The sequence below is a fragment of the Octopus sinensis genome, linkage group LG5 (genome assembly GCF_006345805.1).
Source record: "Octopus sinensis linkage group LG5, ASM634580v1, whole genome shotgun sequence".
Classification (NCBI taxonomy): domain Eukaryota; kingdom Metazoa; phylum Mollusca; class Cephalopoda; order Octopoda; family Octopodidae; genus Octopus; species Octopus sinensis.
In genome coordinates this window covers 27618872-27643045 of record NC_043001.1, presented here as the reverse complement: position 1 = coordinate 27643045, position 24174 = coordinate 27618872, and the positions used below count along the sequence as shown (strand labels likewise).

At 37.5% G+C, this 24174-nt stretch overlaps 1 protein-coding gene across 1 annotated transcript in view; it reads right to left on the bottom strand.

Annotated features, from left to right (window-relative positions):
• Window positions 1-5255: 5255 nt before the first annotated feature.
• LOC115211600 (ribosomal RNA-processing protein 7 homolog A) overlaps window positions 5256-24174 on the bottom strand; it is a 29571-nt gene continuing 10652 nt past the window's right edge. Inside the window, exons 4-8 of the mRNA XM_029780175.2 lie at window positions 17729-17858; window positions 12519-12616; window positions 10910-11053; window positions 7158-7206; window positions 5256-5368 (exon numbers count right to left, since the gene is read on the bottom strand). Of these exons, the coding sequence (XP_029636035.1) occupies window positions 5283-5368; window positions 7158-7206; window positions 10910-11053; window positions 12519-12616; window positions 17729-17858 (507 nt within the window). The 3' untranslated portion in view covers window positions 5256-5282. The remainder of the gene's footprint in view (window positions 5369-7157; window positions 7207-10909; window positions 11054-12518; window positions 12617-17728; window positions 17859-24174) is intronic.

The following is a 24174-nucleotide window of genomic DNA, read 5'->3' as shown; positions in this document are numbered from 1 at the left end:
AAATTCCTACAGGACAGCTTGCTGAGTGCCACAGACCAAGAGTTACTTGGTGGTGGAATAGTACAGTAGACAAAGCCATCAGAGCAAAGAAACAGGCCTGGAAAGTCTGGAGAGATGGGGGTAGCAGGGAACTGTACCAAGTAGCCAAAAGGGAGGCTGGGTGGCAGGTATACATAGCCAAGGGTGAAGCAGAAAAGAAGTTTGCCAATGTCCAATGACATGAGGACCATGCTGGATAGGTCAAAGAATGGACTACCTCTTCCCAAAGGTAAAAATTTGTTTGTGTAAGGCCAGCATCCCTACCTAAAAATGCAAAGTTACAGAAGCATCAATGACAATTCAGAACCAACAAGACTTGAGAGAAGAAGGCCTTACGTAGGGCAGCAAAATCTGAAAGGAAGCTGCAAAGTTGATTTTCCCTTCTGAGACAGCTCAGATTTAGGGGAGAAAGGTCATTGATAGCCCATCCTCCATAGGAAGTGATGGGCTTAAGCTAAAACATGATATACATAAATATATCCACTTCTTTTCAACTAGGCACAAAATCATTATGTTTTAGAGTTGGAAAATTGATGACTTGTGATAGCCATGCCTTTCACAAGGAGATTAGTGATATAAATAAAATAAATGAACTTCAATTGAGAATTGAAACAGCATTCACCATCTCAGCTTCCCAGGAGTTACATTTAGCAATAACTGAAATGTTCTGATTGAAGAACTGAGACATGGTGTAAAATAAAGTCTAAAACTGAATTTTAGAGATTTCATTTCATGTACATTAATATCTGAAAGCATGCCCATCACAACACATTGTCTCTCTCGATAAATATAACTTTTGCTTGCATACAAAAATAGTGTAATCATAGAATGAAATGACAGTGTCCTGATCTAAAATGGGTTTGCATTTATAATTCAGTTTATGAGATCCTATCTTTCTCTCTACAGGTTATTTGGCTATGTTTGCAAAGCTACAAAACACAAGTAAATTAAAATAGTTCAACTGGGAATCAAACGTATACACTTGATTATCACTATTTTGTCTACAATTGATGATCTTAGGTTTTGTCTTAACAACAACTTATTTCCTATAGCCAGAGGAACCTTCCAGTTGCCAACCCTCACTTGTCTCTAAGCAAGGTAATTTTTCACTATGGAATGCAACAAACAAACAACATTGCTTGTATGATGGTGATGCTCATTTGCAAGTATCACATGATGTCAAAACAAATGTACACACAGATGCATACACATATAGTTACATAAACAATGGGCTTCTTTCAGTTTCAGTCAATGAAATCCACTCTTAAAATTTTGGTCAGCCTAGGGTTACAACAGAAGACACTTGCCCAAGATGCCATGCAGTGAGACTGAACCCAAGACCACATAGTTGGGAAGCAAGCTTCTTAATCATACAGCTGCACCTGAGCCAGATGTCTTCAGAAAGATGTTCAAATTACAGAAATAATATTTGAGGAAAGATAAACATTTGAAATTGGTAAGAAGTGATTCGATGATATGGAACCAGAGAATTGAGAGAAAGTGTTATATTGAAAGCAAAATGTGAGCTAAGTAAAGAAAGCTTCTAATTAAAAGATTATAAAACACAAGAAAAGCATAAGAAATTATACTGAAATAGTATTCTAACTCTACACCTAGGTTGAGACAAATTATTGTTATGCATTCATTAGATTTTTCCACCTGATAATGGTACTGCTATGCAGGTGAAACCATATTTATATTTAGATATGCAGTAACATATCAATATTAGTTGACTAATAAATAATTTCCCATTATGCTTATATATTCATTTTTCAAGATTCTTGATGTGAATTCATGTGTTGAAACAGATATTGTTGTATTTGGGAATGGTCATGTTGCCAGTTTAGCCAATGAAAATGTACGCACTATATATTTGGTGTTCCCTTGCTTCAGCTTTATTTTATATTAATTGTATTTTGGCCAGAGTTCTTTTGTCACACTTCTGTGACCTCATCAGTGGTCCTTTGCTCACTTGTTTCTTTTTGTGTCTCTGCCTTACTAATATATTACTAAAGTGACAAAAGAACTCTGGCTGAAATATGAGTAATATAAAATAAAGCTGAAGCAAGTGAACACCAAATTTTTAGTGCGTGTGTTTTTATTGGCTAAACTGGCAACATGACCATCCCCAAATACAAAAATAATTTTCCATCATTGGTAAATATGAGAGACAAGTTTGGATGTGTTTCATCTTTCATTGAAAGTTTGTCAACTGAAGTGAAATTCGTAGGCTTGTCATATTAGAGAGTGAACTGCTTAGTAAACATTCTAAATTGTATATTCACTGATATTAAGTAAGAAAATAAAGGCACAAAATTTCATGGCGATACCATCTATTACATAATTAAATAGCCAAACAGAAGAAAGCATCTTTAATGAAGTATCAAAAAGCCAATGTATATTCAGATATGTGATAAAAAGGAAACAATATTAGTCATGACATAGTTTCATTTTCACTGAGCCTACAACGAAAAGTGATACATCATCAGAGCTATCACTTGTGTTACCCAATGAGTAAAAAAGGTACATCATCATCATTGTTTGATGTCTGCTTTCTATGCTGGCATGGACAGGATGATCTGAGAGCCAACAAGACAGAAGATGCACCAAACTTTGTCTGTTTGGCATGGATTCTATGGAAGGATGCCCTTCCTATCACCATTTCATAGAGTGTTGGGGGTGCTTTTTATGTAGCACCAGCACTAGTGAGGTCACCAAGTAATTTGTAAGACAAAATCGTTCAAGTGAGGGAGTTTAGTATTGATGTGGGTGGCTTTATGCCAGGTGATAAGAGGTTAAAGTATGATAGTGGGACACAAACAGGAGTCTTGCTAGAGAAGAGATATATGGTTACACCAGTTGGAAAAGAGAGATACTAGTGAAGAGCTGAAGGGCATATCCTTAAGTGGTCCAGATGATTAGATAAGTTGAATGGATAGGTAATTTTGTGAGAGTGTGAAAGGAGAGATGAAAAGCAGATGGATAGACATGGAGACAGAGATGAATGCAGTGAATGGTGAACATAGGTGGAGGCATTAGCCAATGGTAAATATTAGTTAGCAGGAAGGTAGAGACATCACAGGTGATGTAAAGTGTGGATGGTATGCAAGAAAAGCTACTCATGTAAATGTTTACTCACTAGGCAGGTGGAATTGAAAGCCACACCAAATTCCTAACTATCAGAAAGAGAGACAGATTAATGAAAAAAAATAAAATAAAAAAGAAGTTAGTTCCTGAGGAACAAAGTACCCTTCAATATAGAGACACTTAGGTAACTGGTGTCATATCTATCAATGAAAGTATTCTCTGCTATAATGAAGAAAAGACAGAAACTTAATTGTAAAAATTGGATTTGAAGCAAAAGGTTTTAGTGCAAATTAAAAAAAAAAAAAAAATCAACCTTTATTATAATGCGTAGGCATGGCTGTGTAGTGAGAAGTTTGCTTCCCAATCACATGGTACTGGGCTCAGTCACACTGTGTAACCTTGGACAAATGTATATAGCCTAGGGTTGATCAAAGCCTTGTGAGTGGATCTGATACACAGAAATTGAAATCACATCATGTGTGTTTCTGTGCAAGTGGGTTCTGACAACTGGTGTTGGTTTGTTTACATCCCTGTAGCATTTCAGTAAAAAGAGACTGATAGAATAAGTACCAGACTTTAAAAAAGAAATATATATATATATATATATATATATACAGGAGCCATTTGTTCATCTAAACCGTTCAAGGCAGTGCCCCAGCATAGCAGCAGTCTAATGGCAACCCTTATAAGTAGACAAAATAAGGTTTTTGAGAGATTAAAAGAATAAAGGTAATTAAAGCATCAGAATTTTAATAGACAAAAATATACATATTCTTGCTGCCGATAGCTCTGTCCTCTGTCTAGCATATGTGAAGCATCAGATATCTGCACACAAGAGAGACAACTGCACTGAGTAAAGAATGCCAGGATTTAGTGTGCAAAACTTTCAATAGAGGAAAGCAGATAAAATGCTACTGCATCAAGACACATGGAAAGAGGAAGAACATTGAAAAAAAAAATCTAATGATACTTACATTCCTTTCCAAATGCTTACCACAATTTAAATATATTTATAGTTTAATAACTTTCCAGGTTTATTCTAAAAAGGATGTACATAAAACTATTTCTTGCACAACCAGTTCAGTGTTGTAAACAAATTTGTTATATACCCTCTTTTTGAATAGTATACCAACAATTTTGATAAGACAGCTTTGGTTAGAATGTTTCTCAAACAACGGTGATGGAATCAAATCAATAAGTCAGATATATCTATGAGCCTAGACTGTTGGAGTGATGGTTTGCTGTAAACCTTTGTGCCAAAGGTTTACATTAATAAAGACGAGCAGCAACAACAAATTGTGTCACAGTATTTTCATTCTCCATATTATGCACATAAGGGGCAAAAAATGTTAGGCTACATAAATGTCTATAAAATACTTTTGCTGACTACTTCAAAACACTACAATATCCCAAGTAAAAAAGCCCCCTCTAATGATGTGCCAAAACTGCTAAGTCATACAAGAGGTTGTTTGTTTGTATGTTAGAAACTCAACACTCAATATCTGTGCTTTAGATACATCTTTCTATGATTATTGCTTCTAATTTTTTTATTCCTATGACCTATATAAATTTGAGCTGTTATCTCTCAAAGAATTCAGTCCATCCATTTTCTCTGCCTATTTCCAGGAGGGTCATAGAGGTAGAGTTCTCAGGTATCTCCTCCACAGAGTCCTATCAGAATTAATCGTCATTACACATTGTGGTCAGATTCCCAAGTGCCATCAACTAAGGCTATGCATATTATCAGCCACCTTGTTCCTTGTCTACCTATAAGTTCCTTGCTGATTGCTGTGGCTTGAAAAATCTGTCTTGCAATTCTTTCCTGTGACATTCTAATCAAATATCCATAGTACTGGAGCTGTGATATATACATATGTATATAATGTGCATATCAAGGTACTGCCAATAAATCTGTGTACGAAAAAATAAAATTTCTAGTGGTATTTATTCAGTGTCAGTTATGTGTTTTTGCCAAGAAAGAACTTAGCCATTTGATGCATAAAGATCAACAACAATAAATACCAGACAAAGTTATGGGGATTATATAATTGACTACAATCCCCAAAGGTGGGACCCCATTATAATCACAGTATAGTGACTGCAATAAATAAATGAATAAAAGAATGTATATTTTTATAAAAAAATAATAATTTATTCTAGAAGGGTTTGAATTTCCGGGCTGCTTTCATTAAAGCTATCTTCTGTTTGTCTTCTTCAAATTTTTTCCGCAATTCTTGTAATCCTAGAATGTTGAAGGAAATAATCATTTTAAAATTAACACATTTATTAATTAAACATTAACGCATAAAATATAAAATACAGTTTAATGTTCTGGATGCCTATTAGAAAAAAGTGCACAGATCCAAAGTTGAGGCTCAAAGTACATAGCAAAGCTTGAGCGAAGTGTCTTGTGCAATGTTTGAGGGGTGAGACACAAAAGATGACCAGGCACATTGGGTGGGTTTGTAGAGAGATATGTAGCTTACTTGTTCAGAAGAGTATGTGGTAGAAAAGACAGATAAGAAAGAGTATGCTGATATATGTATATATCACTGACTGAATCTTTGTCAATCAGATGGACAATTTCTTTTGGAACTGTAGTTTAGGATATTTGAATACATAAGCAGTGCCAGTCTAGTTATGTGAGCAGTACACTGTGAGTTGCACTTGACACCTGTAGAAGGTCAGCAACCAAATAATTTCTGACTCTGAAGAGAAAGTTTAATTTTGAGAAGGCAGCTTTAGCAATGTTACAGATAAAGGGTTGTTATGAAAAGGAAGATATCATAAATGAAGCATTTGCAGTGAAGATTTTAATATTGTTGTTTATGAGAAAGGAGGGTGTAGTGTTACAGGACTGTTTTACTAGATACATTTTGTTGCTGTTAGATGTATATGAGAAACATAACTATGCTGAGACATAACAGTTGATAAAACAGAGACTGCAGATAGCTTTATAAATGTATGTAACAGCAGAACATTATGAGGAAATTTCAGCCCCAAAGACTGGAGTGTATAAGCAAATAACTTAGTCAGGTAGGTGTGCTATGTTTGGGGGAACAATTTACAGATATCATGGATGACAACATTGCTTTAGCTAAATGTCAAGGGCAATGAATAACAGAAGTAATCATTTATGACTCATTATCACCTTTGTGATGTTGGAAATGTGGCATGTGGCAACAGGTTGGCAAATAACAGGGACTGAAGATTGCTGATTGAGAAGATGGATACAATTAACCAAGACTAGGGAAAATAATATATATGTGATATGATGGACTAGGAGCGCTTTAATTAGGGTGGGAAAATGTCATATTTCTTTATGGCAGAAAGATCATAAGCGATCTGTTTTGACTTTCATGATGAATTTGTTTCTTTTCCCCGCTTCATTATAATTGGATATTGATGGTAAAGCCACTAACTTTTTTTTAAATCTCTGCATCATCTCCCATCTGAGCTTAGTGAAGAGGTTTTTGCCCGTGAAAAGTAATGGGTTCAGAACTGCAAATTAATGAAGCACGTCAAGTATAAACTGTTCTTGCTGTTTGGAGAAAAGTATTTCTTTACATGTGTCTATTTACATGTAGCTGATTACACTATTTAACCCATCAGCATTCTAATTACTCTATGAAATGTAATGCATATTTACTAACATTGTTTTGAATTTAATCATGCATTATCACATAGCTTGACAATGTGATAGGTTATTTTTTAGAATGATATCATAGGGTAGAAGGGGAAAAAACCAGATCTGGTCAGTTTGAATATAAAACAGGTGGAATATCTGGACTGGATAAGAGCGCAAAGGGTTTAAAGTCAAACATCTTTGTCAGATAAGAAGATACACCCTATCATCATCTTTGATGCTATGTCAACATTCTGCTGTCTTCATAAAATTTTTGGAAAACACTGTTAAAAAAATGAAAGCTACAAAACAAGAATATAATGGTCCAGTCTAAAAAAAAAGAATTTATGTATGAGTCAATGATGATAAAAGATGTTACTGACAAAGAATAAATTAAAAGACTTACGATTTTGTTGAGTTTCTTTCATTTGAAAAGTGTAAAAATCTAATAAGTGCTACAAAGAAAGTAAAAAAATGAATACTTTTAATAAAGAAATGAGTATAAACATTATAAGAATTATTTACAATAGCAATTTTTTCACAATGAAGAACAACAGAGGAGATTCTTCAATGCATTTCTTTGCATTCTGAATCCTAAATTTCCAACTTGTTGCATACTTTTTGGTATCACAAAATAAACAGCAGAAAATAAGTGACTTCCTTACATGTATAGTAGAAAATGGATAAATCTGAGATAAAATTTGTATTATTTAATTATGTATGAAATACAACATAATCTCATGTGGAATAAATATTTCATCATCAAAGCAATTTGTTCAAAACAGAAACAAGTAGAAACCCACAACAGAGAATAGGGAGTCACATGAACATGCCCACGACAAATAAATTAGATAAAATTGTAGGAAACGAACACCACAGTATTTGGGAAATAGCTTCAAGAACTAAATTTTACCAAATGCAGAAAGACTTGCTTCTCTGATACCAACTTCAAAAATGACATCAGAAATAACTGCCTAAAATAGTCCCTTTCAATCAATAATTTTTTCACTATGTAGAGAAGGACCATGTTACACAAATAATGCCATAGCAGAGCCAACTATAATTGCAAGTTACTGCCCTTGACTGTTGAAAATTAGCTAAAAAATCAAATCTACCAAATAGATTTGTCTGTTATAATCATTTCATTCAATGCAGAAATATTGTTGCGTAGTCTCCCTTGGTTACTAATAAATTACTAATGAAAATTATTCTGAATACATCATTCGTTCCTAATTAAATATGAACAAATGATTGTAATTTCTTGGAAACAGTTGATTAGAAGAGGGTAAAGTAAGCTGTTGGGCAGTGTCTGAGTGTCATGTTTTAGCCCCCACGGCAAAAGCCATGTCTGTACCCAATTTGAGAAAAGAGATTACAAGGTTAAGTGGAAGGTTCTAAGATAGTTCTGAAAGAATAGTTTAAGCAGTTTCCTATATGAGCCTTTAATATAAATTAAATAGTTTCACTGTGTAAAATTTTAAATTTTAAAATTCAAAATCAGAAAGTTTTTTTTCATATAAAGTGTCATGTTTTTATACAAAGGTGGTGCACATGCATGTCATGTAATAGTGATGGCGATCACAATAGTATTATCAAACATTATCTTAATATCTGCTGTTTCCATGTTCAATAATCTTGCAATACATCATCTCCTTACGTTTCAGTCCATTCCTCATTTCATTTGAGAGAATTTTGCTAAAGCCCTGTCTAATTACTTTTTAGCAAACCTTTAGTTTGCTGTCATTACACCTCCATCATGAAACATCTCTTCACATTACACGCCCATATCAATAAAACAGTCTCTTGAATACATTTGCTCATGCATTTGGTGTCCTTCTTAACTAACTTGTATCAAACCTTAAAACTTATACTGTGCTTGACTATCATCAACATATTCCCATCCATTTCGTTGTATCAAAACTAACAGAATAATTCTAACCATTTTTTTTTGTAAAGCAAGAAATCCCTCTGCCTTCAATAGTTCTTCACCATAGTCTGTATGTAATCACTAGCTAAAATTTCAGCATTAATTAAATCACTCATATAACAAAACTTAAGACAAAATCTAAGCAGTCTATGAGCTTTTAAATCATAGTTGGTTCATTCTGTTAGCTACTTTATCCCATAGTAACCATATAAAGTTCTAATCATCTGTCAGTCCACTAGAGTTCCTTCTGCATAATTTTTATATCAGGTCATCCTATAAGTTCTGTCCGAATTTTGAATAAAGAAAACAAGTGATCAAATGTTATATTTAATTGAAATTTAATCATCAATGTACTTTTTCTGATTATCTATGACTTCCTTCCATTTATTTACAAGCTTTTTAATCCCATCAATGTAAAACTCCTTTGGTTTCAAAATGAAGAACTCTGAAATGTCAGTTTCGACCTCCTCCTGGCTTGTGAAAGTTATGTTCCCCATATGATTCTATAAACTACGAAATACGTGGTAGTCTGAAGGAGCAAGCTCTTCGATCTTCTGTGATGTGATCTTTGCAGTGCGGGGTCGTGCATTGTCCTGATGAAACATCACTCCTTTTCGATTCACTAAAGCGCATCGTTTTTTCTTCAAAGCTTGGTTCAAACACTCTAATTGCTGACAGTAGACTTGAGCATTGATTGTTGCATTAGGTGGTAACAATTCAAAGTGAATTACTCCTTTGCAATCCCACCAGATAAAGAGAAGAACCTTCTTTCCATGAAGTTCCCTTCTCAGTTGTGGTTGAGCTTTTTCCCTTTTACCAAGCCACTGTTTATGACATTTAGCATTTCATCAGAAGATCCATTTTGCATCACCAGTTACAAGTTTATCCAAAAAGGGTGAAATGAGTTCGCGAGAATGGAGAGAAGAGCAGATGTCAACTCAGGATCTGCAGTTGGATAATTTACGAGGCACCCATTTTCCAAGTTGAGGAACCATTCCAAGTTGTTGAAGATGACGATGAACAGTTGTATGGTTTGAACTAAGCTTTATTGCCAATTCTTCAACTAATAATGCAGGATTTTCTTCAAGTAATGCCTCAAGGAGCTTATCATTAAACTCAGCTGGACGTCCTGTTCGATCTTCATCTTCGAGGCTGAAATTTCCACTTCTGAATTTTGCAAACCATCTTCTGCAAGTTCTTTCATTCAAGCATTCTCTCCTATAAACTGAGTGTATGTTTGAGTCGCTTCGGCTGCAGAGTTTCCTTTTTTGTACTCATAAAGCATTATGTGCCTCAAATACTCTTTGGAAACTTCCATATTAGAAAACATTTTAATCAAAGAAATTTTATTCTATTATTCTGTAAAATAATATTTAATTAGTTTAAATGTACACAATTACATAAAAATAATTTTAAATTCCATTAGACATTCTAAAATACTATTAAATTTCATTCAATTTAAAAAAAAGGGAAAATCGGACAGAACTTATGGAATGACCTGATATTTTTGTGCTAAGCACTAACTATATAGTAATCAGTTTATGCTTTATTCTGCCAGGTTATATCTTAGATATGAGAGAAAAAAATTGTATTTGTCAGTTATTCAATATTTTATGCACAAGATATAATTCTCAATACACGTCTAATTGCTACAAGTCCACTACATTCACTAAGTTCTCTCGTTTTCAATTCACTCTACACCTTAAACACTATCCATATTAGCTGTGCATTCAGCACTTATTAGATAGTAAAAGAATTTATTTCCTGCCTCAATGTACAATTCAAACAGTCCATGATTTTCAATGGTTCACAACATAATTGTTTCTGGAGTGGTTGGCATTAGGAAGGGCATCCAGCTGTAGAAACTCTGTCAGATCAAGATTGAAGCCTGGTGCAGCCATCTGGTTCGCCAGCCCTCAGTCAAATCGTCCAACCCATGCTAGCATGGAAAGCAGATGTTAAACGAGGATGATGATGATGACCAATACACTTGGATTGCTTAAACAGTCAATTTCCAATCACTACACCTAAATTCTGTTGAACTTATTTCCTGAGCATGTCTGTTCCCAAAATGATATTAGGTTGCCTAAAGACACAAAAAGACAAAAATGAAGATGGAGAGAAACCCTTTTTCAAATTCATCTAAGTAAAGCCAACCTTAGAAAACAGGTATTAAATGATTATAGATAGCAATGACAATGAATCTTTACATTAACTGAATATCTATTTACCTTTTCATTTCTATTCTTCTTTTGTTTTCTTTTGATGTATCTTGAAGCCTTATTTTGATTAGCTTTTACTTTAGACAGCTTTGTGACTTTCATCCAGCCTTCTGCATCAGTGTCTTCTGTTTTCCGTTTTAAGTTCTGTTTTTCCTGAAAAAAAATATTTTTTGGGTTAAATTTGCCATTACAACAAGCAATCAGTTGGTCTGTAGCCTACATGTTTCAGCCGTAATAGGTTTTAGTACACAAACAAGACAAAAAAGAGTATTTTATGTTTATAAACTGAAGAAAGAATGTCTGGGCTAAAGTGCATTTTGATAGAGAGAGAATAGAGGTTAAGATATTCTATTGTTGTTGTTTGGGTTTTGAAAATCTCTACTCAAGCAGATCTGTGACCATCATATCCTCTTTTGTTTTAAACACAATGTTTCTAGCAGAATACTTATTCAGCAGTGTCCTTTTTTTAAAGATGGTAGGATGTGATTAGGGAGAGAGATTTAGCTTTCATTTCTAACAGATTGTGCAATCATGTGGAGACACTCTCAACAATTTTCTTGGGGTAGAACTCAACAAATATTTCAGTCAAATAATACTATGAATAATTATGTTCAATTAGAGAAGAGTGAGTTGTGCTGTACTCCAGAGTGTTGACAGAGTGATATTTTTCACTAATATTGAATGTCGCAGTGTGACCTAGCTTCTTATAAAAGCAATATCCAAGTTAGCTCATAAGAAGATTCTCATGTTTGACAAAATTTACAAAAGAGAGACTACAGATGTTATATCAATAAAGATGTCTTTGATGAATTTAGACTCTATGGAATCTGTACTGGTAGTTTTCAAAGAGAAAAAGATATTCATGTTGGTGTAGGCTGTAACTGTTTATGGCCATCCCCGTCATGTTACAGATGGATGATGTGAAACAGTAGGCTATCATCAGTAGAGAAAATCAGAGAAGACTGTACTTCTTAAACCTGGGATATATTTCCATAACTCAAGAGTAAATATTCATAGAGATATTGTTTTTGATGCAAGGAAAGAACATGCTCAGTGCTAGTTGTCATAATGTATTCTAGAGATTGAAAGATTTATTGAATCCAATAGCTTAGAGGCAGCATATTCACTTTCAAATCTCATTGTAACCTTTTTTTTTTCATTCTTCACATTTTTAACCCTTCTGATACCATGTCTGAGACTGTCCCTGGTTCTGTGATACAAATTTCCATTTTTTAAAGTGATCTAGATTTAAAAGCTTCAATCAAAATTTCTTGTTAATTTATGTATGAAACATCAGCTAATATGATAGTTATTTTACCAATTTCTTTAATCTTTTCAAAATGAATTAAAACAAGGGTAGTGTATTTCAACAGAAATATGGTAACAAAAAAAGTTTTAAACTGCTGATAGTGTCTTAATCTCACTTCAAGACATCTGATTCATCTGCCATTTTATCACACATCCATATCACCCATAACAAGCCTCTCTCTGTCACATTCAGAGCCAAATGCTACGTGAAACATTCCCTTCTGAGAAGCATTAAATTGTGAAATGATCCCTTCCCAAATCAGAGGTAACATTTCATGTTTCTGATTGAAAAAAAGATCCAAAAACTTACCAATTCCTGTTTTTCATCATACTCTTTAAAATAATCATCCAGTTCTTTCTTCACCACTTCAATGTTTTCACTATTGCTAGCATAATCTTTGCACCACTCTGAATGTAAACAAAGATTCAATAATAAATATACTTATGAGTAATATATACAGCAAAATAAATGATTTTATACAATCAGGTTGACCTGAAGAAACATTCACAAGAAACTATTAATCAGACATACATTCACAAAACTACATAATAATCATCATCATCATTTAACGTCTGCTTTCCATGCTAGCATGGGTTGGACGATTTTGACTGAGGGCTGGCGAACCAGATGGTTGCACCAAGCTCCAATCTTGATCTGGCAGAGTTTCTACAGCTGGATGCCCTTCCTAATACCAACCACTCTGAGAGTGTAGTGGGTGCTTTTTACATGCCACCGGCACGGGGGCCAGTCAGGCGGTACTGGCAATGACCTCGCTCAAATCTTTTTACACATGCCACCGGCACAGGTGCCAGTTACATATTCATCTTTATTATATCAACACACATTTGAAGGTGCATGGCTCAGTGGTTAGGCTATTTGACTCATGATTGTAAGTTTCGGAGTTCGATACCCGGTAGTGCGTGGTGTCCTTGAGGAAGACATTTTATTTCAAGTTGCTCCAGTCCACTCAGCTGGCAAAAATGAGCTGTACCTGTATTTCAAAGGATCGGCCTTGTCACATTTTGTGTCACACCGAATCTCCCTGAGAACTCTGTTGAGGGTACACATATTTGTAGCATGCTCAGCCACTTGTACTTTAATTTCACAAGCATGCTGTTCCTTTGATCGGATCAACTGGCACCCTCACATGCACATATATACATACCAAAAGCAGTAATGTTTTGCAATGTGCCTGTCCTTCCCACTTCTACCACGTATACTGGAAGTCTCTATCCTCTGACCTCTATCAGATGTCTCCCATGAACACCTCCAAAGGCTTAATGTTCCCTTATCCCTGCTTAGGGTTTATCTCTTATGTAAGGTAGTGATCATGTAGCGCATAAAAATGATGGTGTAGTGTATGCAGGATGAAGGCTATTATATGTTTGTGAGTTCTGCCAAATGCGAGCTTTCTTTTCAGGTACATGACATTGCTGTCCCCCATCCCACACCCTCATGGTTGGCACACTGAAAAGTAGGTCTGGTGAAATTGTTGAGAACAGAGACATGTAGATTTGTGCTGCATCCAAGTAGTAAGATGGAGAGGAAGTTCTGCTAAGTTCCTCACAGGCAAAGAACATAGGTATAAGATTTTCTGGGTTTGGAACACTGACGGGGTCGGGGGCATAGGTATACTTCTTGCAGAGAAATGGGTTGATAAGGTAATCAAGGTAGTCAGAGTCTGTGATAGAATACTTAAGATTAGATTAGTGCTGCAACATTGGTAAGCAACCATTTTCTTGGCCTATGCCCCTCAGCCTGAGCTACCTGATGAACAGATGGACCGATTTTATGACACCCTCTTACAGACTACCTCCTTGACAAATGACAGGGACATTCCCTTTGTTACTGGTGACAAACATGCAGTGGGCTTCCATGGCATACATGGAGGCTATGGCTTTGGTTCCCGCAATGAGGAAGGAACCACACTGCTGGAGTTATACGATATAAATGATCTTATTGTTTGTAATACTACTTCAGGAAACCTGCCAGTTACCTATTTATTCACCAACCGATTTGGTGGACACACGAGTCAAATTGATTACATCTTTGCCAGGAAATGGGAAAGATAGCTAGTTATAAATGCCAAAACCTTCCCAGGTGAAGAATGCACCCCACAAGATAGATTAGTAGTTAGCGACTTCAGGATCAGGATTAAATGGATGCCCAGAAGACGACCAGCATGGAGAAGAATGGTCTGGAAGCTTAAGGATCCTGTAAATGGACAGAGATTTAGAGACGTATTACTTGAAGCTTTTGACGAAATAGAAGGGGATATAGCATATATATGATGTGGAAGACAACTGGAGGTTTCTTCGAGACAACCTGTTGAGGGCTACTGATCAGAACTGTGTATGGTGCAAAGTCCTCTGTTGACCCAAGGCAACGTGGTGGTGGAACAATGTAGTTGATAGGGCCACTAGGGAAAAGAAACAGGCATGGAAGGACAGGAAGAATGGTGGTAGCAGGGAATTATATCAGATTGCCAGAAGGGATACTAGGTGACAGATTTACTTAGCCAGATGGGAAGCAGATAAGAGAGAGACTTGAAGACACCACTATGAAAGGTTGCTAAATAAAGAGAATGAATGGGAGAAAGAGAGTCTGCCAAATGTCAACCCAACAGTGGGACCAGCTATTTGAATTGACAGTACCTTGGTAGATAAAGCAATTAAGAGTATGAAGACAGGGAAAGCTCCTGGCCCATCAGGAATCCCCGCAGAGATGCTTAAAATATCTGGCGGTGTTGGCTATAGTCTAGTCACCCGCACAGTCAATTAGGTGAAACATGAAGGAGTCATACACAATGACTGGTGTAGCAGCACCATAGTCATCTGTTACAAAGGTAAAGGTGATGCTTTAGATACGAATAATTACAGAGGTATCAAGTTGTTGGATCAGGTAATGAAAGTCATGGAGAGGGTCATAGCCCAGTTAATTAGAGAGAGAATCAGTTTAGATGAGATGCAGTTTGGGTTTGTGCCAGGGAAAAGCACAACTGATACTATATTTCTGGTAAGACAGCTGCAAGAGAAATACCTAATGAAAGATAAACCTCTGTACCTGGCTTTTGTTGACATGGAGAAACCCTTTGACAGGGTCCCCTGATCCCATATCTAGTGGTCAATGCAGAAACTAGGGACAGATGAATGGTTAGTGGGAATTGTACAACCCATGTAGAGGGATGCTGTCAGTAAGGTGAGGGTTGGCACTAAGTACAGAAAAGAATTCCGGGTAGGGGTCCACCAAGGATCAATAACAAAAGAATTCAAGACAGGATGCTTCTGGGAGCTTCTCTATGCTGATGACCTTGCTCTAATAACTGAGTCACTATCAGAACTGGAGAAGTTTCAGGTGTGGAAGCAAGGTCTATTGCTCAATCAGTTGAAAAGGTGTAGGTAGAAACTCCATAAGATGTACCCAGTGTAAGCTATGGACACATAAGAGATGCAGCAATATCAAAAGAAGGCTAACTGGGAAGATAAGTTTTTGTGTGTGACGATAAACACTGAAAATGAGCAGAAAACAACTTCTATCACATTCCAGGAAGAAAAACTACATGTAGTTGATAGCTTTCGTTACCTAGGTGACCAAGTCAGTAGTGGGGGTGCATGAGAGTGTAGCTGCTAGAATAAGAATAGTCTGGGCAAAGTTCAGAGAGCTCCTACCTCTGCTAGTGACAAAAGGCCTCTCACTCAGAGTAAAAGGTAGACTGTATGACGTATGTGTGTGAACAGCTATGCTACATGGCAGTGAAACATTGGCTGTGACTGCTGAGGACATGCGTAACCTTGCAAAGAATGAAGCTGGTATGCTCCACTGCATGTGTAATGTCAGTGTGAATACACAACAGAGTGTAAGCGCCCTGAGAGAAAAGTTGGACATAAGAAGCATCAGATGTGTGTAAGAGAGAGACGACTGCACTGGTATGGTCATGTGTTGTGTATGGATGAGGATGCTGTGTGAAAAAGTGTCACACCCTTGCAGTAGAGGGAACCAATGGAAGAGGTAGATCCAGAAAGACCTGGAATGAGGTGGTGAAGTGTAACCTTCAAACATTGGGCCTCATCGAAGTGATGACAAGTGACAGAGACCTTTGGAGACATGCTGTGCTTGAGAAGACCCAGCAAGCCAAGTCAGACCATAACTGTGGCCTGTGCCAGTGCAGAATAACTGGCCTATTTAAGAGTACCCTTCAATCATTGGGCAATAAACTGCACTTGCGAAGACCTGTAGAGGTAAGTGAAGTTGTTGTCATTGTCGATGACAGTACTGCCTGATTGGCACCCATGCCAATAGCACATAAAAAGCACCATTCAAGTGTGGTTGATGCCAATGCTGGTGGCATGTAAAAAGCACCATTCAAGCATGGTCAATGCTAGTACCGCCTGACTGGGCATCCAATTGTAGAAACTTTGCCAGCCCTCAACCAAACCGTCCAACCCATCCCAGCATGGAAAGTGGACGTTAAGCGATGACAGTGATGATAATGATGATGATGGTGTCTCCAAAATAGGATATTTCAGACAAATACATACATTCCCAAAATTTTAAAAATAAGATATTAAGAAATGTATAAATGAAGTTTGGAGGAAAGGTTCAGATCATTAGAAGTGTAGGTCTGTATCCAGACATACACAATACCATGTGTTTAAAAAATGCAACATACACCATAGATCATACACCATAGATTGTTGTTTTATGCTGTTCTAGGACTGTGACATACATTTTGCTATAGTGCATGGGTCAGGGAACTTTTTTCAACCAATTACCTCAAATATATTTATGCTGATGTTACTCCCTTGATTTGAAAGAAAGGAGATCATAGATTCTTTGAATTCAGAAGGTTTATTGAATCTATTTACATGTCCATTACGTTGGATAAATGCAGGTTTGTCAGAAGAAAAATTTCTGACGTAAGAAGGAACACATTTTTTCTTTAATATAATTTTTCTTATGTCTAATGAGTCCTCATTACACGCCAAAATTTCATTTTTATCCCACTTGGGGTAATTTACTCTGGTTCACCGACCCCTGCTGTAGTACTTTACTTGTACTTGTGACGGCATTCACCCCGGGCGGGTTGAGCCGGCTTCTTCTCTGGTCCTAACGGCATCACAAACTATGGCGGCCCACGCTCGATGGTTCCGTGTGAGGTCACTGGAGATAGCGAGCCATTCGCGATTTCATCTGTGCAGACCAACCACCTGTGGACCTGAGAGTTCGGAGAGGTCCTCCTTTGTCGTCGTTGCCCAGGCCTTCAGCTGTAGTGGCTTACTCTGTGGGGTTAAATGAGATAAACAATGCAAATTTCATCTATTTTGTAATTCAGTTTACTATAAGATGACTGAAGATTCAGATGGTGGTTGCATCAGTTACAATCAAACTTCTTAACAACACATCCACAAAGTCACTATAACAAATTAAACAATTTTAAAAATTTCTGATTAATTTGGTTATGATGAACAAATATTTCATAGAAATTCAGAAAGTAAATCAATAAAGAAAGCAAAGCATACTTTTAACTCCAGTGTTCTGTGTAAGGTACTCCTTTTCTTTTATTAAGATTCCCACATTATCTTTAAATATCTTCATAGCTTTTGTTACACCGTTTTCATTTTTGAAGACAACATATGCCACTTTGTAACACTGAAGAAAGTAAACAAATAAATAGATAAAACAACTGATAAAATGTATATTTTTAACATAATTATAAAAAATTAGTCATGAAAAACAACAATATACAAATCGACTGAGATGAGACATACAACAGTGGGGTAGTGGCCTACCTAGGAACTTTTTGGATTCAGAAGTACTCGGACTATCAAAGACAAGTACCTCTGCAAGCTACATTCTTTAGTCTACAGGTACAACAATTCTAATGAAATAATATGACAAATGTGCTTAAAGTGAAGGAACATAATCGCTATCATAGATATACAATATCATTACATGGCACTTGAGTGAAATTTTCTGTTGCAAGGACATGATCTGAAGATAACATAGGCTCTTGAGGTGCAAACATATATGCAGGCATGGATATAGCCATTTGGCTTCAGTTTTACTGCACGACACTTAGGACAAGTGGCTTCCACTATAGCCCTAAGCTGACTAATGCCTAGAAGAGACTTGGTAGACTGGAACTGAAAGAAGCCCACTGGAGGTTTCTACAAGATAATCTGCTGAGGGCTACTGACCAGATCTGTGGATGGTGCAAAGGCCCCTCTTGACCCAAGGTAACATGGTGGTGGAACATTAGTGAAAAGAAACAGGCTTGGAAAGACTGGAAGAACGATGGTATCAGACTGCCAGAAGGGAAGCTAGGAGACAGGTTTATTTAGCCAGAGAGGTAGCAGATTAGAAAAAATTTGCCAATTTTCTGTGTTGTGAGGACCAAAGACTTGAGGTATTTCATGTTGCAAGACAGTGTCTGAGAGAGAATTGTGATGTCGTAGGAGGGAAATGTGTCCACATGGATGATGGCTCACTTGCATTTAATGAGGTTGCAAGGAGAGAGACTTGGAGATGCCACTATGAAAGGTTGCTAAATGAAGAGAATGAATGGGAGAAAGAGAATCTGTCGAATGCGGACCCAACAGAGGGACCAGCGATTTGAATTGACATTACTGTGTGTGGTAAAGCAATTAAGGGTATGAAGACAGGGAAAGCCCCCAGCCCATCAAGAATCATCGCAGAGATGCTCAAAATATCTGGCAGTGTCGAGTATAGTCTAGTCACCCATATAGTTAACCAGGTGATACATGAAGGAGTCATACCCAATGATTGCTGTAGCAGCACCATAGTCAACTACTACAAAGGTAAAGGTGACGCTTTAGATACAAATAATTACAGAGGTGATACAGTTCTATATTTAAGAGATGAGGAATTATGTACATTATTTACAATTGACGGATATTTGTCCTCACCTTGTTTGTTGTTAACACAACATTTTGGCTGATATACCCTCCAGCCTTCATGAGGTGTCTTGGGGAAATTTCAAACCTGGGTTCTCATTCCTAAGGTATTTTTCGATGTTGTTGTTGTTATTATTATTATTCAGGTCACTGCCTGGAATCAAACTTGGAATCTTGTGGTTAGTAGCCTGCACTCTTAACCACAAGCATACGGCGTAATGGTTAAGAGCGCGGGCTACTAACCCCAAGATTCCGAGTTTGATTTCAGGCAGTGACCTGAATAATAATATTAACATAAAAAAATACCTTAGGAATGAGAATCCAGGTTCCAAATTTCCCCAAGACACCTAGTGAAGGCTGGAGGGTATATCAGCTGAAACGTTGTGTTAACAAACAAGAGGAGGACAAATATCTGTCAATTATAAATAATTACAGAAGTATCAAGTTGTTGGATCAGGTAATGAAGATCATGGAGAGGGTTATAGCCCAACTAATTAAGGAGAGAGTCAGTCTAAATGAGATGCAGTTTGGGTTCATGCTAAGGAAAATCACCGCTAATGCTATATTTCTGGTGAGACAGCTGCAAGAGAAATACCTAATGAAAGATAAACCTCTGTACCTGGCTTTTGTTGACATGGAGAAAGCCTTTGATAGGGTCCCCAGATTCCTTGTCTGGTGGTCAATGAGGAAACTTGGGATAGATGAATAGTTAGTGAGAGCTGTCAGTAAGGTGAGAGTTGGCAACGAGTACAGCGAAGAATTCTGGGTAGGGGTAGGGGTCCACCAAAGATCAGTCAACAACCCCCTCTTATTCATCAGGCAATAGCAGAGGAATTCAAGACAGGATGCCCCTGGGAGCTCTTCTATGCTGATGACCTTGCTCTAATTACTGAGTCACTATCAGAACTAGAGGAAAAGTTTCAGGTGTGGAAGTAAGGGTTAGAATTGAAGGGCCTTAGAGTCAACCTAGCTTCTGTTACCTAGGTGACTAAGTCAGTAGTGGAGGTGGATGCTCTAAAAGTGTAGCTGCTAGAATAAGAATAGCCTGGGCAAAGTGCAGAGAGCTCCTATCTCTGCTGGTGACAAAGGACCTCTCACTCGGAGTAAAAGGTAGACTGCATGACATGCTACATGGCAGTGAAACATGGGCCATGACTTCTGAGGACATGCATAAGCTTGTAAGGAATGAAGCCAGTGTGCACCGCTGGAGGTGTAATGTCAGTGTGCATACACAACAGTGTAAGCGCCCTGAGAGAAAAGTTGGATTTAAGAAGCATCAGATGTGGTGTGCAAGAGAGATGACTGTGCTGGTATGGTCATGTGTTGTGAATGAATGAGGACAGCTGTGTGAAAAAGTGTCACATCCTAGCAGTTGAGGGAACCTGTGGAAGAGGTAGATCCAGGAAGACCTGGAATGAGGTGGTGAAGCACGACCTTAGAACACTGGGCCTTACTGAGGCAATAACTAGTGACTGAGACCTTTGGAGATATGCTGTGCTTGAGAAGACCCGACAAGCCAAATGAGACCATAACCCATGGCCTATGCTAGTGGGTGTAACCACTCCACTTATGAATACCCCTAATTCATTGGACAATAAGCTTTGCTTGCGAAGACCTGTTGAGGCAAGTGATATCAAAATCGCTGACGTGGTTGATGACAGTACCACCTGATTGGTACTCGTAGCAGTGGAACGTTAAAAGCACTATCTGAGCGTGATTGTTGCCAGGGCCGCTGATTGGCTCCTATGGTGTTTTTGTTGCCAGAACTGCTTGACTGGCCCTTGTGCAGGTGGCATGTAAAGGCACCCACTACACTCTCAGAGTGGTTGGCATCCAGCTGTAGAAACTTTGCCAGAGCAGATTGGAGCCTGTTGCAGCCTTCTGGCTCGCCAGTGCTCAGTCAAACCATCCAACCCATGCCAGCATGGAAAATGGACATTAAACGACAATGATGATGATACACATATATACGCGTATATATACTCTTGTCTTGACATCATGTGAGGGTTTTAAACAAGCATCACTATCATATAGGCATTGTCGCTTATTTCCAGTATTCCATGAAAAGCATGTCTGGCCAGGGGGTCAGAAAAACGTCTTGCATGAAAACAGTTGAATGTCGGTGGTAGGAAGAGCATCAAGCCACAGAAAATCTGCCTTAATGAACTTTTGCCTCACCCATGCAAGCATGAGAAAATGTACATTAAAAAATAATGATGATGAAGATGATGTGTGCATTTATGCATGTCTGTGACCTGGGTGTTAGTTTACATTTGTACTCTGAGTATTTATGAATTAAAAGTGGTAACAAATTCCCTGCTGGACTTGCAATTTTTGAGATGTGTAAAATAAAGAGATCTCTTACTTGGAAAACAGGTAAGGATTAGAGACAGGAAGGGTATTTTGTTGTCAAAATAATGCCGCAACAATACATTTAGTTTAACTAATACATTTAGTTTAACCAATACATTTAGTTTAACTACAGTTTGCACTGGTTTGCTACCTGCTGAATGATGGAGGCATTAAGTACCCTGCCCAATGTCATTTTTGGGAGCTATGAAGACATTTCAGAAATACCACACATGGTTTCTATAATTCCATGATGATCATTCAACAGCATTTCTTAAGATATGTTGATGATTGACCCACAAATTAAAAAAAAAAATTTGGTGACACTAGTTTACAACTATCATGCAAAGTTAAGGCAAGAAGACAGGAGACAGTAACATACACACACACATGCATATATGATGGGCTTCTTTCAGTTTCTGCCTGCCAAAACCACCTTGAAGAACTTTTTAATCAAGTGAATCATCCCCAGTACTTATTTATATATATATATATATATATATGCATACATACATAAAGGGTGTGATGGATAAATTGCCACTATTTTATATTTTAAATTTCGTGCATGCATATTGCTTGTTTTGTTGAATACAAAGTATAGTAGGGTCAGTTGGGCACCATCTGTGAGAAAAACAGCACTATGATGCAATTCACTTTGCCAGAAATTTGGTAATGGCATGCTGTACTGCTTGGCATTCACATGGGAAGCTACAATATGAACATTTTAGTATGTTTGGGTGTCAATCCGAGGAGTGTACCGAGAGTGATAAAAAATCAAACATCCAGTCAACATCCTGGTGTTTGGAATGATCACTAGTAATGGCGACATTATGCCGCTATTCATCTTTCCACATGGCCTCAGACTCAACATGGAGGTCTATATCAAGTGCCTGGAGGAGGTTGTGCTGCCCTAGATCAAGAGGATAACTGCTGGAAAACCCTATGTCTGGCAACAGGAGTTTGCACAATGCCACACAAGCAAGAGAACCCAGTCATGGCTGTCAGACAATTTCTGCAACCACATCACCCCTAACTCCCCAGACTGCAACCCCCTTGATTATTATGTGTGGGGTGCAGTTGAGTGAGAGACCAACAAAACTCCTTGTAACACCAAAGATGAACTGAAGGCAAGGATTATGGCAGCATTCACCAACTTAAACAAGGAGACCATCTAAAAGAGTTGCAGGAGATTCTGAAGTTGTCTGGAGGCTGTGGTTGAAGCCAATGGTGATTTTATTGTATAAATTTACCCTTTAGTATTTTAAGATATTTTTATGTAATTTTGGTAAATATATCTGTTAAAATGAGATGGCAGAGTTATATTAATTTTTATATAATTTTGACAGTTTATTCACCGCACCCCATATATATATATATATATACATACACACACACACACAACGGGCTTCAGTTTCCACCTATTACCAAATTCACAAATTGGTAGGCCTGAGGGTATAGTAGAAGACACTTGCCTAAGGTGCAGATGGACTGAACCAAGAACCCTGTGGTTGGGGTGCAAACTTCTTACCACACAGCTACGTCTGTGCCTATAATGTAGAATTTTATTAATGACAGCATTCCAAATACATACTCTCACTTTCTCAAGCTGTGTTGTTAAGAAAATTGTGGTGTAACCCCATAGTTTCCACTGCCCAGATACAGCTAGCTGATATTTTCTACTACAGACACAGGTTGAGAGTGAAAATTTGGTAGATGGAAACCATAAGTCCATTGTATATATATCAGGTCATTCTTGGTCCTACTGGTAATATGTGACCCAATACAACCTGTTGCATGGTTCCTCCTTAAATAAGAATAAGGTGTATGGGTTTTGTGCTACTAAGCATTGACTGCAATTCATAAATGTTTGCAAAGAGGAGAACTGTCCAATAGACTTGACAAGATTCTTCTTTTGTTTCACAGCCTCATTTGTAGAAGGAAGAATAGGAGACCACACTCACAAATTGCTACTAATCACTGACATCTACTTATGTAATCTTTTCTCTCCAAGGTTTGTGTTTGGTGCATCAGCAGGAAAAGGATTACATGAAGCCTCCACGAGATCACTGACTTCTAGCAGAGCTACCCAGCTACTTACAGGGCCTGATGTGTACATGTGTGTGTCAGTAACAAACTAAAGAGTTATCATTACTTTAGCATCCACTTTTCCATGCATGCATGGGTTGGCAGATTTTTCTATGGCTGGATGCTCTTCCTGTCACTAACCCTCACCTGTTTCCAAGTAAGATAACATTTCCTCATGACCAAACATGTTTTCACAGGAGATTGAAAACAAAGGTCACTGCTTACATTATGGTGACACTAGTATACAACTATCATGCAAAGTTAAGGTAAGAAGACAGGAAACAGCAACACACACACATGTATATATGATGGGCTTCTTTCAGTTTCTGCTTGCCAGATCCACTCAGAAGGCTATGGTCAACCCTGGCTATAGTAGAAGACACTTGCCCAAAGTCCTATGCAGCAAGACTGAACCCTGGAACCATGTGGTTGGGAAGCAAGCTTTTTACCACCAAGCCATGCCTGTGGCTATTTAAGAGTGTGTGATCAAAACCGCATTGGTGGATGAATAATTTTTACAATAGTAGAGTGCTGTTAATATGATACTAATGCTTTTATGTGAATAAATTTGCTGAGCAGTCAGTATTATTTGAACAATGACTGAATAATTGTGAATG